Source organism: Archocentrus centrarchus, chromosome 22 (genome assembly GCF_007364275.1).
Source record: "Archocentrus centrarchus isolate MPI-CPG fArcCen1 chromosome 22, fArcCen1, whole genome shotgun sequence".
In the NCBI taxonomy this organism is placed as follows: domain Eukaryota; kingdom Metazoa; phylum Chordata; class Actinopteri; order Cichliformes; family Cichlidae; genus Archocentrus; species Archocentrus centrarchus.
Genome location: NC_044367.1, coordinates 2,064,957 through 2,082,521, shown reverse-complemented (window position 1 = coordinate 2,082,521; position 17,565 = coordinate 2,064,957). Strand labels below are relative to the sequence as shown.

The following is a 17,565-nucleotide window of genomic DNA, read 5'->3' as shown; positions in this document are numbered from 1 at the left end:
AACACAAGTGTGCAGTGGCAAACTTTGATACTCCTGATGAGACTGCTTTTCGTTTAATTCACTGCATTTACTATATTTTATTTGTAGACCATAAATAAATCCGAGCTCAGATTTGAGGCTTTGGATTGTTTTAGGAATCAGCCAAAGCCTTGCCCTCTCTGAGCAGCTACATTCGAAGGCCGGAATAGATAAGCCTGCGGATTAAGGCAGTAATTGAGATTAGCGGAGCTGCAGTTTGGTAAAACCAGCAGCGCGGCTCCGTCACCACATCCGACCCGCTGAATTTGACGCCTCAATTACGCAGGGCAGTTACTCGGTTTCAATAAGCACACCGTTGCTGCTAAAAGGAACACTTTGGTAAACGAGCGCATTCGTTTTATACTGGAAACACATTACAAACTGTTAACACACAGGGGTGATTCTGGATTTACAACTGGCAAACACGTATTTTAGCTTCGAACTTAGAAAATAGGCTACAAAACAGAAAGCAATACAATACAACACATTTTCCGTAGCTTAAAAGAAAGTCTCCAATTATGAAGTGACTTGTTACGCTGCTTAAAGCATCTGTCGGCCAGCCTGGACTTAAAGGGCACCAAATAAGATGATTTAGTAACATCAAGGCTCTCCCAGCGGTAATGATTACATTTGGACTTAAGATCCATGCAAGAATTTGTAGCCCAGCAAATCTCTTGAGTTCCCTGCCCCCAGTCCTCTTCAAAAGGCTGCTCATTCAAAGGGTTAGGATGTTTGACAATCCCAGCTTGTATTACTCTAGCAATTAATTGGATACCTTGTCGGGATGTTCGTCTCTCTCATCTGCTACTTAGAAAGACAAAGGGCCGATGGGGGGCTGTTGACACCTCTGTGTGTCTCTGGGGTATAAATTGAGACTCTCCTCAGAGGAGCAGTATTCATCTTCCTGCTGCACTCGGAGAAACAACTTGTTTTCAGCAAAGACCTTCAAGAACTAATTTTAAACAGCCGTCATTATGCAAGTACCGAACGGACCGGTCGGAGCTTATGGACACACCGCGCGTAATTACGCACCAGCATCGCTGTACCCGCAGTACCAGGGAGGACAGTGCGATTCATCATCGAAGCCACCCAGTGGGAAATCTTTCACTATTGAGGCTTTGCTCGCCAAACCAGAGGACAAACCCAGCGACCGTACGAGTCTTACTCAGCGCGGAGTGAAATACGAACCAGCAGCACCTGTCCTGCCTTTTACCGGACACGTAGGCTTACAGATGGGACCAGCAGCGTACGTCTACTCACCAAACATGTTGCACTCAGCGATCCACAGGCAACCTGGATATTCTATCTACTGCTGCCCACCTTTCACCTACCAGTCCTCCTGTCGCGGCGCACTTTACGCTCAAGGTAAAAACAAAACGTCCGGAAAATAGTTTGTGTTTTTAAAACAAAGTCATTTACGTGGCGGTGTAATTTGTAATGTGTCATCTCCTCCGCAGCTACAATGCCCAAAGTCAACGTAGGGCTACATTCGCTCAAAACTAAAGGTGGGAAGTCAAAAAGGATGCGCACCAGCTTCACCAGCGAGCAGCTGTCCCGGCTGGAAAAGGAGTTCGCCCGGCAGCAGTACATGGTCGGATCGGAGCGATTCCTCCTGGCTTCTTCTCTGCAGCTTACCGAGGCTCAGGTAAGAAAATATTACTGGAAAAACACCGTTTAAGTATTTAGGTATTAGTATCCTCGCAATCGCTCCGACACACGAAACCATTTCTAAGTGTGTCTTCTTCTTTCTCCAGGTCAAAGTCTGGTTCCAGAATCGACGCATCAAGTGGCGCAAACAGAGTCTGGAACAGCAGCAGGCCAAACTGGCCAAACTGGGCCTGGCCGCTCCACCAAAAAGCCCCGGATCTCAAGGCAACGAAGATGAGGGCGATGCGGATGAAGAGTTCTCCGATTCAGAAGCGGATATTAACGTATCCGACGACTCCAAGCACCACTGTTAATCCAACCACTGGACTTCTGAAAACCAAAAAAGAGAACTTTTTTTTAACATATATATCTGAGAAACGAGGCTCTTGTCTGCAACAAAAAATATTTAATAGATTTATGGTTTGTTTTTATTTAATTTTCTACATTTATTGCCTTTTCATGAGTTCACTCAGTTTTTGTATATCTGAAATATTAAGAAATATATTTTATGAAATGAATGGAAATCTTGTCCTCTTCATTCCTTTATATTCACTTAGATGGATTTCAGAAGTTTAAGGCAACAGTCTAACTGACAACAAAGGTTAGAAAAGTTCTGATGTTTCATCATGACTCACCTCAGTAGGTTAATGTGGGAGGGAAATGGGAACATGTTACATCATATACTTCTGTCCACAAAGCAGAATTTTTAATAGTTTGAATAAAAATTTGCTGGATGTTTGGGGTTCATTTTGCTGCCAGAGGAAATGGATCAGACAGTCATGAAGCAGCAGATTAGTTTATGTTTTAAACTAATTAAAACTCTTTGTAAACTACATTTATGGAGATTTTAAACAAATGTTAACCTCAAATCTGCTTCCCTGTGTTTTAGAGAAAGACTTGAAATGTTTTCAGAGGCTTTAAAGAAAAGATCACGCTCACGCTTAAATTTTAAAGCCATCATATGGAGGAAACCAAAAAATGCTACTCACCAATTAAGCAAGACTGGTTTTTATTTGATTGCTTCTCAAAGGAGACAACAGCCCTCTTTAATACGTCCTAATCATGTCATTGTTATGCCTTTCTGGACTTTGCTTATTTTCCGTCTCATCTCACTCTGCCAAGTCTGAAGATGATGGAGAGATTTCCTCCCAGGTTGGATCCCATGTAAAGTCTGTGTTCCCCTCTGATTTAAGCTAAGCAAATAAATAACCAGCTCAGGGATTAGCTGGGATATCTGTAACCCAGGGTGGTAGGGGTCACTGTGTCTCAGAGCAAGAGAGCTGGCTCTCACTGTTTAATCTGTTTAAATGGTCAATACGCCTGTTCTCGCTGCTTCTCAGTGGACAGGGCTCCCACATGCCCACCCACTGCCGGCAGGTGTCCTGTTTCTGCTCTATTGAAACTTGACGGCTTTCCTTCCAGGCGGAAAGGGACTCATGCTGTCTGCCTGGCAGACATGAGGGATAAAATGGGACAGAAGACAGCACGTAGAAAGGATTGGGATGTATGAGTCCATCAGAGCAGCTAATAGGGGTGCTCAACTCGTGTCTTGTGGAAAACTTAGTGACATTAAACAAAGAGGGCTGATGGGAACACACAGCTTCTTCTCAGTCCACTCTTATTAAGTAAACAAAGTGACAAACTATCTTTGCAAAGGCTGTTATATTCAACCAGCCATACAATCAGTCACATGCTCACACGCTGTATAATACAAAACTTGGTTCAAAGACTGGCAACACATCATTGGCTTGGCTTGTGTTTTGCTTGTGAGCCCTGAAAATATATTGCAATTGAACCAAAAGTGATCCACATCCTACTGAGCAGCATAAGGTTGACCTTTCTGTATGATTTAGAGCACCTTCAGATGATCCCGGACCAGCATCCTCTGGTTTCTGATGCAAATTCAGACGGTGATGATTGATTTTATTCACAGTCCACTGATTATTGTCTCAGTGTTTGGTTAAATATGCACAACAGTCCAAAATCCAGTGGTGACCTTTACAGAAGAAAAAACACACAAAATCTTTCTGTTTTAAGAAGCTGAAACCAGATAATTTATTTAAGTTTGTTTGACAAATGACAAAAACAATTTTCACCAAAGCAAATTAACAACTAACTGGCCTACATCTCTACTGATGCTGATGCCTCAACATTTAGACCATCGAATTTATAGTCGTTGAGCTGTATTTCAGAATAAAGTTACTTTCCAAGTGCAACATACAATATGTTTCATGACCAGCAGGGAGCTCAAACAGACTAAACCACTCTACCAAAAGAAATAATGGGCAGAAAGATGAAATGGAAGTTGGGAGTACAGCCGTCCTCTGTGGCTCTTCCATTCTTCACTACTGTTAAGTACTCTTTTTCCAGCACACTGGAAAATTTGCTTTTCTCCTTTCACTGCTGATCAATTTAACTCCACAAACGGTGGTAACGTCTCCTTCTTGCAGCACGTCTGCTGCCGTGAGAAGAAGACAGCTGGTAACCGTATCAAAGAGAAGAGTTTAATAAATGGTACCAGAGCTGATCTCTTCCCTGTCTCTTGTCCGCCACCCCCTGCCTGCTCTCTTCTGGTGTCTCTGCTTGGCCTGATTATGGTTGAAGCGCCGCTGAAGGAGCAGAATTTGTGTAAAACCACAGAGAGCCGTTTCTGATGTGATCATCTGGGAATCAGAGCCCCCGTCTCCTCTTCTCTCTCCACAGCCCAGCGTAATCCCATTGAGGGACAGAAAGAAGCAGCCAGAGGCCTGGGAAAACCTAGAGTCCCAGGGAGGGGTGGTGGGGGCCAGCGGACTCATCGTCTCAATTAGCACAGGGCACCTTAACGGTTGGAGACACGCCAACGCTGGCTGTGTTTCTTAAGACTCTCTGCAGGATCTGAATTGAAGAGTTTTTTCTTTTTTTTCTAAAAGGCAACTGTAACATCTTCACTCGTCTCCTGACGTGTTTCTCTCATCTGCTCTCACGGGCTCTGCATTTCAGCACATTACATCATTTGTCATGGTGGCAAACACAGTAGGCAATTTTGTCTGTCCACACAGTATCTTCAGTGTGTCTTTGCTGGGTTGTGTTAATCTGAATCAAAAGGTCTGCAACTATTTTGATAACTCATTTGAGAGAACAGACTAATCTTTGCTGGTTTTAGCATTTTAAATGCTGTCTGTCCTCAAAGCTCAAATCCTAAATACTAGTTGCACTCACATGTTTGGACATCGGGGCTTCTATGAATCATTTATGTTGACTAAATTCTAATTTTTAGAATCAGTTAATTGATTTTTAGTGCATATGGTGTCACAAAATAGGCAAAGTCAGTCTCTCAGAGGTGAAGATGATGCCTCCAAGTAGCATTCGTTGCCTTAAAAACAGATCAAAAGTAAAGACAGAGAGAGGTTATCTGATTTACACTGAAAATGGCATAACATTGTGAAAAGCAACAACTTGTAAAATTCCATAAACATATTATCAGTAAGTTGCTGCCAGTACATTAATGTGTACTTTATGTTGTTTTTCTAAATGATTTAGAAGGCTGTGAGTGGAGCTGAAACAAATGTCTAAATACAATCAATTATTATTATATTAACCAAACGTTTTGTAGTAATACTAATGTAAGCTGTTTTATATTGTCTGGGAATTAACTGGTTACTGAGTTGTGAGTTTCTCCCTGACAAAAATTTGAATACAGTTCATCATATGACTCTGATGAGTTCTTCTTCTTCACCTTCAGATTGTAATGCAGCTTTGAGAAGGTGTGAAAGTTCTCATGGAACGAAACAACCGCCAGCTCCAACAGGGAGAGTGCACTTCATTTTAACCAACATGCGTTTTAGGGCAGGCGATTGTATTGGGGGGGGGTTTCTTTGCATTTTATTTGCAGAGGTGAGGGCCACTCTACTCAATCTAATAGTCATTAGCTTTCATTACAAGCGTTTGAAGTAGAGGCAGCTCTTTGTCTCGACGTGAAAGGGCCGCATTTGACATGCACAATGACTTCTGACACGGGCGCGGACGGGGGGGCTCGCCTCATGCTTGGAGAACATACTCCTTTCTTTCTTTCTCAGGAAACTGCAGTTCCTGTTAACACTGCATGCAGCGACGGAGAACGCCATTCAGCAAGTTACAGGCCAAAGAGAAAGCACTCCCCCAAAACTCATCTATTGCGCAACTTTTACGCACGCCACTACCACAAATGAAGAACCACTTCAAAATTATTGCACGCATTTGTATAATCTCAATTCACATTTTAATCGTGTCGTATCATATATCAGCACCAAAACTGAGATTTCCAACAAATAAACACACGCAGTCTGTCCCCGCGCCGTGTTAAAAGTGGGATGTTTGTTTGTGCTGAGGAAGGGAGCCGGTGGAGGAGAGGGGTCCGTACAGGTGACTAAACGACCCCACTTCTCATGCAGGTGGCACAAACACAGCGATGTGCTACTTTTCCCACCTCGTTATGATGGGGTGAAATTTTCCAAGTATTTAAGTGGAATACATTAGCTGAACACACAACGCTAATGCGAAACAAAATGGCCAATTAGTTTATTAATGAACGCGGGAGCTGAGGAAGGGAGTGAGTTTGCGCGTCAGCCGTTTGGAGACTGATTTCATCTTATGGCTTCAATCAGCATTTAGGGGGAACGACCAGGCAGGAAGAGATCGCCTAATTAACAAATAAAGCCAGTCTTTAAGACTAATGATGTGTGCTGATATTTAGCACACAACCACAGCTTATTAAAAGCGATATACTTTCACAATATTTAATTACAATCATTATTTTTTTCTTGTAATTAATAAGTGATAGTAATTTTTTTTAAAGCTTCACATCAATAATAATATGCAGCAGTTTGATCAGTTAAAACTTGGTGGATTACTTGGTCACCCAACTAGTCCTCTTTTCCTCCCACGCACAGCAGAGGCCCCTCGCATGGCTTCCCTTTGACCTCTGCAAAAATTTAAATCATATACACGTGCCCTGCCTCGTATCAACCACTGGATGGCAGCATTGGCATATGAGTCGGTATTTCCCGGGGAGCCAAGTGGAGTCTGTTTGGCGGACCGCTGAACGCTCAAACACGCCCAGAGGGTTTTTGAGTCGCTTCGTCATAAAGAGAGTAGTAACGAAATCATCGAAATATACACTGTAGTCCACACTATAACAGTTTGTGGGAAAAAATCTACACTATTAAATAATTTGATTTATTTAAGAATATATATATATCTTCTGCCACTAGAGGGCAGCACTGATTTAAACTGTGCTGTCAAAGTGGGTTAAATTTTGACCAATTGGACAGTTTAAAAATATTATTATTATTATTATTGTTGTTGTTGTTGTTGTTGTTGTTGTTGTTGTTGTTGTTGTTGTTGTTTTTGCTGTTGAAATTGGATAGTTTGCCAGTTCATCTCAGGTCAAACATAATAAACATCTAAAATTATAATCTACAAATTGCTGCTAACTCTTTTAAGGGTTTTGAACTTTTTGTTCACTTTTTCTACTGGATCTAGATCCGGTTATTTCCGGCTCCTATAGGCTGACTACATCGAGGAACATCTAAAATAGAAGAACTGTGTCTCCAAATATACCCCGTTTCGAGATATTACATTGCACATTTCACATTTTTGTCCATATTATATATATATATATATATATATATATATATATATATATATATATATATATATATATATATATATATATATATATATATATATATATATTTCTCTGGTCACAATGGACATAATCGTACCCAGTGTGAACCCGAACGTCTGTCGTTTCTGTCGTTTCTCTCTTTTATTGGAGTGTTTAAGCACTAAATTCAAATTAAGTCTCAGCTCTTCAGTAACAGTCACAAAAGGATTCACGTTGTTCCAGCTACTACATAGAAATGTCACTATAAACCTTAAAAATCCATTAAACGCCCGGCGCATATTCCTGAAGCTCACTTTGGTCAGACTGTGAGTAATAAGGAGCCTCGGGGGTGAGCCAACAACAGGTACGGAACAAGGTTAGACCGCTTTCCTTTGTTTTTGTTACAGCAGAGCGATTTGATCATTTATTAACCAGTCGCGATCAGGGTCAGTGCGTAAAGGCCCACAGGGTTTCATCATTAAACGCAACGGCATTTTTAACCGGCTCAGTCAGCCCTGAAGTTCCTGCTGCTGATGCTCCGTGAGAGCGCTTAGATATAAACCTGAGTTGTGTGACTGATTCCTGAAACATAGGCGGTGTATTCATTTGCGTTGCTTCCTTATTCCCGTGGCACTCTCAGCTATAGGCTTATGTATGGAAACTACCACTGACTTCTAACACTAACATTTGAAACCGAGTGTGGAGGTTCAATTTACAGAGTTAAAACCTCCATAGTTTCATTTAATAGCTATTTCGTGGCAATCCTTTCACTAGAAACTTATAGCGGGGCCGTAGATGCTGAATAGCTCCAGGCCAACTGGATTAGGAATTTATGCTCCACCAAGAATTTGTTTCAAAATAATATAATAATATTTATGTGTCCCCACAATCTTTACAGTGTAATTATTGCAGATAAAAGAACTCGCCCCGTTTAAGGGGCAGCCCTATATGACGCTTTTTGGACAATGACCCATTCCCAGAACCGACTGCTGTCTTTAGGAGCCTTTAGCTCTAAACGCCTAATCAACAGCTTGTTTTACCTCATAATTTCCATCGGTAATGATTTTCTAATGCAACCTCTACGCAAAGGAGCATATTAAGAGGATAATTATTAACTTGGTTAGCGCACAATGGAAGCTGAGCGCCGAGGGAGCAGCTCCAGTAATGACAAACAGGCTGCAGCTTAAGTGCAGCTTTCTCCTGTTAAACTGTCCTCACAGAGGACAAACTGAGGTTTGTTTTCTTAAAAGTGAGCTTGGGGCAAATTAACGACGCTTTAAAACGGAAAACTATTTTAAAAGAAAAGATAAATGTGTGGCATGAAAAACACCCTTTAAAAGATATGCACGTTGTGACGGAAAGATGCTCTGATTTCATTATGAAGAATTAAAATTTATGCTTAATTGAGTAAATGTAAATTTTATACAAGAAGAGTAAACTACTAATACTGGACAGCAACTAAACATAACATCAGTAATAAATACTCTCGGTTTTTTTTAATTATTATTATTATTTCCTTTGCGGCGACTCTTACCTGCTAAGTCCGACATGTACTTATTGAACCCGTAGAAAAACATTTTAAATCCACAGAAAATTACAGTTTAATTTAAAAGCACAAAAATAAAACCAGCAGCGAAACAGGGACGCTCCTGATGCGCTGAGTCTGACTCACAAGAGCTTTCTTTGCTGAATCTTTTTTATTTGCTCAAAATAACATAAATAAATTAAAGGCAGCTGTGGAACTGGGACTGCAATTAGAATAGAAAGGAAAAATAACCGGATTTTAAGGTAAAACCCAATCAGTGCATTTATGGCATGTTTACTTTTACCACACTAAAGCACAATAAATCTTTTTCTTTCTTTTTTTTCCTTTTTTTGTTTTGTATAATGAGAGTGAAAGCGAGTCTAAACAAGGGTGAAAGGTCCAAACTGTTTCACTGAGTCAGCTTTTTTAACTTGTTGACAAGCAGGAGTCAAACACACTGCTGTGAATTCCTGAACTGAGTGGATCTGCACTGGGACAAGTGGAACTTTCTCACTCCCGCAGGCGGATTTTTTTTCTTCTTTAGAAAAACTCGCTATTAAGGCTGAATTGAACATACAATGACCCATTAATTGGAGCATACAAGTTTTCTCAGCGTGCCTCTGTAACTAAGCTGCCCGGTTTTTGTATGATCTGTGAAGCAGGTACTTGAGGAGACCTATTGGCAGGTGCTCTGCTCCAATCAGCTCTCTCTTTCTGCGCAGCGTCAGGCCACATGGAAGGTTTCGGGCGCTTTTCGCGGTGCGCATTTGTGCACAGAAACCCTCCGAGCGCGCACAGGCTCCGCGAATCAGGACAATTTGCAGCACTGTTGAGTTTTGTAGCAGCATCTTAAAGCTCGTGTAGACAGACCCTTCACCACCCCTGACACCCCCCACCATCTTTGGTCATGATGCTTCTCTGAGAGTGGGCTCGCTTTTATTTTTATTTCTTTCAACACGAGGGGGGAAAAAGGCTTATCGCTTTCTTTTTGGTTTCTTTTTCTGCCAAGAGATGATGTTTTCGTCTGCAGGCAAGCGCTGCTTCACGATAGAGTCTCTGGTCGCTAAAGAGAACCCTCTAACAGCCGAGGACCCCATCCGCCCGACGGCTTTAAGTTACTCCAACCCGACGACAGATGCCTTAATGAACAGTTACCAGGCTCCACCACCGGCCAGATCCCTCTATCAAAGCCCGGACCTGGTGTTTCCGGAGACGATGAACCACCCCTCTCTCACCGTGGCTCCTCACCAGCTCGGAGGCTCGCACCTACAGCACCCGCACTTCTTTGGGACGCAACACCGGGACCCGCTCAACTTTTATCCTTGGGTCTTACGGAACAGATTTTTTGGACACAGATTTCAAGGTACGTGAAAAGGTGGGGATGCAAAAATAATGTTGTAATAAAAGTTTTTTAATTTCACTTAAAGATTTACACAACTGTGGTTACTGTGAGGTCCGCTGTTAGCCTGTAAATGCCAAGATTTATAGCCTAAAATTAAACGTGTTATTCTGTGCGTAAAATGGCGAATAAAGTCAAATCAAGCGCACCGACTGACCAAACTCAAAAATTCAGCGTTTGCATGACAATCTTTCCTTCAGAGAGGATTTAATATTTGATGTGATTAAAAATATATTTGCACAGGATTTCTGAACAATATAACAAAAGCATTTCTTAGTCGAACAATAAACCGGAGCCGCAGAAATCACAAAGTACGAGAGCACTGACAGTCTCCAGCAAGCTGTCGGGTTGCTCTCATATTTCCACTCTCGTTTGCCCTGCAGCTACTCTCTGAAAACCACAGGAAAAGATAAGCACCCATGTTGCCCCCCCCCAATAAAACTTGCCCTAGGAAGAGGCTACAGGTTTTTTTTATTATTATTTTATTATTATTTAATTAAAAAATCTCGCACAGAAGCCGCTCCACAGAGGCAAAACAGATCAAATCTACCATAATAATCTCACTGTGAGGGGGAAAAAAGGGATGCCGAGTAAAATCCGATGCAGATATTGCAGCTGCAAAGGATTTGAACACAGCCTGTGGTGACAAATCTCAGCCACACCTACTACCGATAAATACACCTCCAAGACCGGTTATAGTAAAACATGAAGCATAATCTGCAGTTATTTATTTATCATTTATAATTGCATTAATATCTGGAAAGAAAATTAAAATTTAAAAGAAAAACAATGATACAAACCCATAAACTGCCCCTTCATGGCATAATAATAATAATAATAATAATAATAATAATAATAATAATAATAATAATAATAATAATAATAATAATAATAAATTGTTACAGCCTTGGGCAACATTTAACAGAATTTGGACCAAACAACCCTCTGAAATATTTAGCCTAAAACAAACATAATTTCCTCAAAATATTTTTAGCGTCACCTGCTACAAAAATGCAAAACAGATCAAACTAAAGACAAGATCATTTTCGCTTTGTGTTTATAATTTAGCTGCACTCTCCGGATATTTTAAATATATAAGATATGTTTATTTTACTACTAAATGTCGATCTTGCAGCCATGCAGCTGGGCATATTTATTTAGTGGTAAATGTATGATAATCATTTTGTCTCGTTTGCAGCTTTTATTAAATAATGAGTCAACTTAAAGCTCATTAAACTTGTTGTGTTTTTAGTCGTTCTTGTGCAGTTTTTGTTATATATAAACGATCTACAGCGGGTCATCCCCACAGCCACGGTCAAATATACTTATTAAAAGGCACGAATCTGCAAATATATATATATATATATATATTTTATCTTTATCATTATTTTATTTTGTTTTAACCAGGATTCTCCTACACTTTTTTATTGTCGATTTTACTTAATTAACAACAACAACAAAATGAACCATTGTCGTGTTTTTGCTCGGAAGAATAAATGTGGTTGAGCGTTTTGCAGGTGTTGCGTGAACCTTTGCCCGTCACGGCTGACGTTACTGGTTTGTTGACCTCCTGTCAGGTAACGACGTGTCCCAGGACAGCCTGCTCCTCCACGGTCCTTTCGCGAGGAAACCCAAACGCATCCGGACGGCCTTCTCTCCCTCGCAGCTCCTCCGGCTGGAAAGAGCCTTCGAGAAGAACCACTATGTGGTCGGAGCCGAGAGGAAACAACTGGCGAACAGCCTGAGTTTATCTGAAACGCAGGTACGTTAAAATAATGTGTACTTGCTTAAATTACCAATATTATCAATACTATTACTACTACTGATAAATTATTATTATTATTTCTAACCCTAAACAACGGCATTAACATTAACAGCATTCAGGCGATAATAATATTAACAATAATCAAACAAAACAATTATAATTTATTATTATAATTTATACTTTTTATTTAGCCTGTGTTTTGAAAACTGTTATATTTATTTTTATTTATCTGTTTAGATGGTAAACTGCACTGGTTGGAATGGACATATGGTGTTATAACGCAGATTATTAGACTATTAATGTAACGGCAATTTTATTTAAATAGCGCATTTCATGACACATAAACCTAAAATGCTTAACATGAAATATTAAAAAAAAAATCATGTAGGTCTACGATGCCTTAAAGCGCTAAAAAAAAAAATAAAAGAAACTTTACGCACGCACGCACACACACACACACACGCACACACACACACACACACACACACACACACACAGAGTTACTGAGTGTAAGCCTGTGAGAATGAAAACGTTTTGGGTTCTGGATGCAGACCAGCTCTAACTGACCTCAGGTCAGCTTGAACAGGACCTGAGGAGCTGAAAGCACCCTCAGCTCACTTAGATCGAATTCTGGGAACATTTTAAAGATGTGCACCTGATGACCTGAGCGGTCTAATCGGGTTATAGACTGAGCAAGTCAGAGAGTTACTGGGGGGGGGCAAACCATTTGGAGCTTTATGAACTAATAGAAGGATTTTAAAGATAACGCTGTATTGAAATAATAAAGTGACTCCAGTACTGGGGTGATGTAATCCAAGTTCACAGTGGTCTAACCTGCGTGATATGAAGGCATGAGACAGTTTCTCAGAGTCAGAGAATTTTCTAACTTTGAGTATTTTTTTTTTAAATGGTAGAAAGCAGTTCTGATCTTATTAAAAACTGAGATCCAAAATACAGCCCAGGTTCCTGACATGCTCACTGTGTTTCAGAGAAAGGGATAATAATAAATATGTACTAATTATCTGTCTCTGACTTTTTGGACCAACGACAAATGGGAAATTATAAATGAACAATAATTAACAGCATTTTGCATCACATAGCTATACGCCTTTGCACTTACATTGTTTAACATTTACCTGACCCACATTTTGCAGCAGAGCCTCTCAAAGGCGTTTCACTCATGTATGCTCTATCGTAAGCTGTAGTAAATATTATTGATGCTTAAGTTTAATGAGCCCACACTCTGTGGGTGTCAATTAGGTTGCCTAATAGGCAATATTAAAAGATATTTCCTCAGTCAGCAGTGTGAATATATTCTGCTTGCAAGTTTCTGTGTCAGTCAATGAGAGGCTTGCAATTAAGCAGCAATTGAATTATGCAAATTTTAAAGACTGTCAACTGAATATGAATGAACTCACTTTACTGGGTCAGCAGCATTAACTAATATCATCTAAATGATGATAACAAGGTCGATATCTCTTAAAGTTAGAAGAAACATTTCGACAAGATTAATCAAGTGACTGGGGTTATGAAATGAGCACAAAATACTGATGAGGAAAAATAATTATGGATATAATGTATATAATACAGTTACACTCCACCCCTTTAGCTAAACAGACCATTTGGCTCTTTAAGAGTTTTCTCTGAAGCCCCCTCCCCCCAAATAAAGAGTAAGATAGAAGAAAAGTAACGTAAGTGTGAGCTGCATGTAAGGCTGCATGTAAGGCTGCATGTAAGGTGGTCAGCCAGGTTCATATTACAAGGTCATACAACAGATCAGCTTTTTAGCCTGATCTTTGCCAGCTTTTAATGCCATCCTTAATCAATAAGACGGTGCATTTCTTCTTTTTTTTTACATTTGCTAAACAGAATAAACACTGATACAAAATATTGCTGATTAACTCATTTTATTTCATGTTATTTCACTTATTGCATTTCCCCCAATACATGTCATCCACACAGTTTGCGATAGCAGATCATTTATTGTGCTTTGCTATAAAGAGAAAGGAGCTGGAGACGGTCTGTGTTTGGTATTTCTGTGAAATGAAGGATTTTTATTTAGATAGAAATTAACTAATTGTTGTCCCTTCATTAGTCGTGCCAGCAAGCACAACAAAACTCAAACACAGCCAGTATTTATCTTATTAGCTATGCATGTGTTTGACAGCTCAAAAATGTGCAGCTCAAGAGATGTTTGTGAGCTTCTCTTAATTTACTCCGGAGTCTCACACCGACTGCTTTTCTCCTTCCAGGTGAAGGTGTGGTTCCAGAACAGGAGGACGAAGTACAAGCGACAGAAGCTGGAGGAGGAGGGACCGGACAGCCAGCAGAAGAAGAAGGGGAACCACCACATCAACAGATGGCGCATTGCCACCAAGCAGACCAGCTCCGAGGACATTGACGTGACCTCAGAGGACTAAATCTGCGGTCCAGCCTCTGACAATGCTGCCCCTAAACCTTGCGTCCCCTTATGACGCATCAGAGGACCAATACTATTTATTATGTAATATTATTAAGTATAATTAGACACATTAGAGGAAGACTGGAGGACTTAATATGTGATCACTGCTCATCTCTTCATCAAGGTGCTATACTCAGTGACACTGGGGGGAAAACATCTTATTTAATGAAATCTGTTCTGGTTGTCTCTGGATGAGGAGCGACTCTGTCATCATTTGATCATTTTGGTTGTGTGACAGCCAAAAATGAAGAGACATGACACCCTCTACCATAGTGTTTGTTTTTTAATTGTACATAGACCAGTGAAGGGTATTTGTTTCATTAAAGCTGTATTTTTTTTTTTTTTTACCACTTGCGTAGGTCATTAACACATCATTGCTCACCCTGCTCCACCACCTGTGTACCATGTTCATTTACATTTCTCCTCAATTACAAGAAGGAGATGACGCACACTTTGAATCCGAGCGGACACGCTGGTCACAGACCAGAAGAAACCAAACAGGAAATGGACTGCGCATCACAGAACACGTAAAAAGATCATGAACGATTGTATCCCTACTTTCATGACTTCAAAGCCACCTCGGCGCTTTGTTAAACCTCCTAATGAAGACTCTTCACAGTAATGTGACTCTCGGCCAGCTGCGCGTGACTCTGGGACAGACGAGAAGCCGCAGAGACCTCTGGTGTTGGGGTCAACTGGAGCTACATAATAAAAGTTCACAGCTTTGTGCTTCTTCTGCCGTGGCACATTTGTGATTGTGAATGTGTCGAGATTTCATCAAGCGCTGTGTGTAGTGCAAATCATATATGAGAAAAAAAAAAACTTTGAGCCAAACGTGTAATTACAGAAAGATGGTTTAGGAAATAAAAGTAAAAATCATTTCTCTGATGGGATATGTATTTATGTGTGTGTGTGTGTGTGTGTGTGTGTGTGCTTTCTGACTTTGCACACTGCAAGAATACGTTCCATTACAGCTGCAGATTTGACTCATCTCTTACTTTCAAATTTGAGGTGCATGCAAATCCAGGTGAAGCTGCTGCTCCACTGGCTGAAATGAAACCTGTCAACACTGGAGCATAACTGAAAGAGAAAGTCATGAAGTGGATGTGAGGATGAGGAGGGTGCGAGTATTGAGGATTTTATTGTTTTACGCTGTAAATTACAGCTGAATATAAACAGCTTCCTAAAAGGTGAAACTTTAAGAAGCTTTTATTGCATATTAGGTGGCTGGCGCAATCTAACAACCCCTCAGGTGGGCTCTCTTGAGAGTGATGTGTCAGGTATGCTGCAGGACAGCTGCACAGGTGTCAGGTGTGTTACCTGTCAGTCTGTATTTCCTCTGAACTCCAGCAGAAGGACACAGAAATAATTCCCATCCAGAGGGTGCAACTCCTGAGAAAAAAAGAGGGAAAGTAGTTGGTATTGTGCAGCAGCCTTTTCACCAACTACCACAGTAATCACCTGTCAAAGGAAACGGAAGGAATCTCTGCTTAATGACCCCGAGGCTTCAGAGATGAGCCTTGACGTCTGACCCTGATGGCTTGTTTTGTAAGCTAAGAGGCAGGAAGATGTGAGAGTAAAAAGCACTGCAGCAGTCTCACCTTTTTACAAAAGGGGTGCAATATGTCAGACATCTGGAGGTGCAAAGGGGGGGTGTGTGTTTTGTTTTGAGTTCCAGGATATTCTATACTCACTGCAGGTGCAAATGCATTGTAAAAGACGCTGAGCATTTCTCATTATCTAAATAAACACAATCAACTGTGTTTTTAAACAGTACAGTAGCTCAGTCGTGACACTAAAAGCTCTACATCTATTCTTGGCAAGCAGGTTGGTTAGCTAAGAGGTCAGCACAATTAACGCGAGCTGCAGCTCTTAGTTGTCTGTTAGGAAAACAATTAAAGGGAAAATCGTGCTCATCTCTCTAAACGCTGTGTCTCCTGTCGCCTGAGTCAGCAGAGGGGAAGGGTTAGGATGAGAGTCGGAAAGCAGCGTGAAAAAACAAGAGTCTCTCCAGAGGAGAGTCCCGTGAGGCAGGGGGAAGGAGCCCGCTGATTTCTGCTGCAAAGGTGTTAGAAATCTGGATCCCAGCTGCTTCAGCTGGGATTATCTGGTTACCTGCTTTCTGTTTTCTCAGCTAAAAGCACAAAATTACGCTGGCTTTAAAATTCCACGTTGAGTGATGAGTCACGCAGTGCAGCACACAGAATTACACATTACAATCTAATTACCGAAGAAGTCTGCTCTGTGCCCTGTTACATACGCTTCACACTACAGCTGAAAACTGAAATCAGAGCCCATCCCACCATCATCTGGAGATGATGGTGAAACAGAGACTTGTTGGCTAAAAAAATAATGTCCAATATAGATTTATTTTATGTATTTATAAATAAATAAATGCAGTATGCTAGAATTTTGGTGCAAAGGAAAAATGATGGGGTCAGATATTCCACAAACTAATAAGCAGCTTACCAGGAAGATACTCCTTCATCCACATTATAAACTTCTCAGCTGTGATACATACTCGTGGGGGTGGAGCCACTCATGTCATCACATATTCAGCAACATATACACTGACAAGATATGTCAGTCCAATATAGGCCGACAAATATCAATATTGTTCAGGCTGTAATTAAAAAATCCAGTAACATTTGACTTGTAAAATGGGAAAATTTCATATATATATTCCCATCAGCTACAAAGTTACGACTGAAGACACCGCATACACACACACACACACACACACACACACACCCAAAAAAAAATCTAAAAAAAAAAAAAAAAGTTGTTCATAAATCCACTGTGGATTAAATTAGTAGCTCAAAAGCTGAATTATGGCACTTTGTAACACACAGTTAACAGGCCAGAACTAAACCCGATGCCAATAACGTACTGAAAGATGTACGTCTTTATGAAAGGTGTTTTGTTTTCATTTACTCATCTCACCCTGGTCGTGTGCCATAACTCACACCCAGGAACTGTCTCTGATCCTGCATGTGGCTTCTTGTCGAATTACGGTGCAGTGCAGCCTACCGTGCTGTGTTCCCCGAGCAACCAGACAAACACACTAATCACACATATCATAGCAAACGGCCTTAATACGCTAAGAAGAACGTTTATGTAAATC

At 40.7% G+C, this 17,565-nt stretch overlaps 2 protein-coding genes across 2 annotated transcripts; both read left to right on the top strand.

The window, feature by feature from the left end:
* Positions 1-992: 992 nt before the first annotated feature.
* noto (notochord homeobox) lies at positions 993-1,979 on the top strand. The gene is made up of 3 exons (XM_030719651.1): positions 993-1,383; positions 1,476-1,663; positions 1,773-1,979. Exons 1-3 carry the CDS (start codon positions 993-995, stop codon positions 1,977-1,979), a joined length of 786 nt encoding a protein of 261 aa, XP_030575511.1.
* A 7,625-nt stretch (positions 1,980-9,604) lies between these two features.
* Positions 9,605-15,260, top strand: emx1 (empty spiracles homeobox 1). The gene is made up of 3 exons (XM_030719362.1): positions 9,605-10,179; positions 11,793-11,977; positions 14,233-15,260. Exons 1-3 carry the CDS (start codon positions 9,828-9,830, stop codon positions 14,398-14,400), a joined length of 705 nt encoding a protein of 234 aa, XP_030575222.1. The 5' UTR covers positions 9,605-9,827; the 3' UTR covers positions 14,401-15,260.
* Positions 15,261-17,565: the final 2,305 nt, after the last annotated feature.

Coding starts and splice junctions, on each gene's coding strand:
- noto (XM_030719651.1), top strand. CDS start 993: ATGCAAGTACCGAACGGACCGGTCGGAGCTTATGGACACACCGCGCGT. Junction 1,384..1,475: donor CGGCGCACTTTACGCTCAAG/GTAAAAACAAAA, acceptor TCTCCTCCGCAG/CTACAATGCCCAAAGTCAAC. Junction 1,664..1,772: donor TGCAGCTTACCGAGGCTCAG/GTAAGAAAATAT, acceptor TTCTTTCTCCAG/GTCAAAGTCTGGTTCCAGAA.
- emx1 (XM_030719362.1), top strand. CDS start 9,828: ATGATGTTTTCGTCTGCAGGCAAGCGCTGCTTCACGATAGAGTCTCTG. Junction 10,180..11,792: donor TTTTGGACACAGATTTCAAG/GTACGTGAAAAG, acceptor ACCTCCTGTCAG/GTAACGACGTGTCCCAGGAC. Junction 11,978..14,232: donor TGAGTTTATCTGAAACGCAG/GTACGTTAAAAT, acceptor TTCTCCTTCCAG/GTGAAGGTGTGGTTCCAGAA.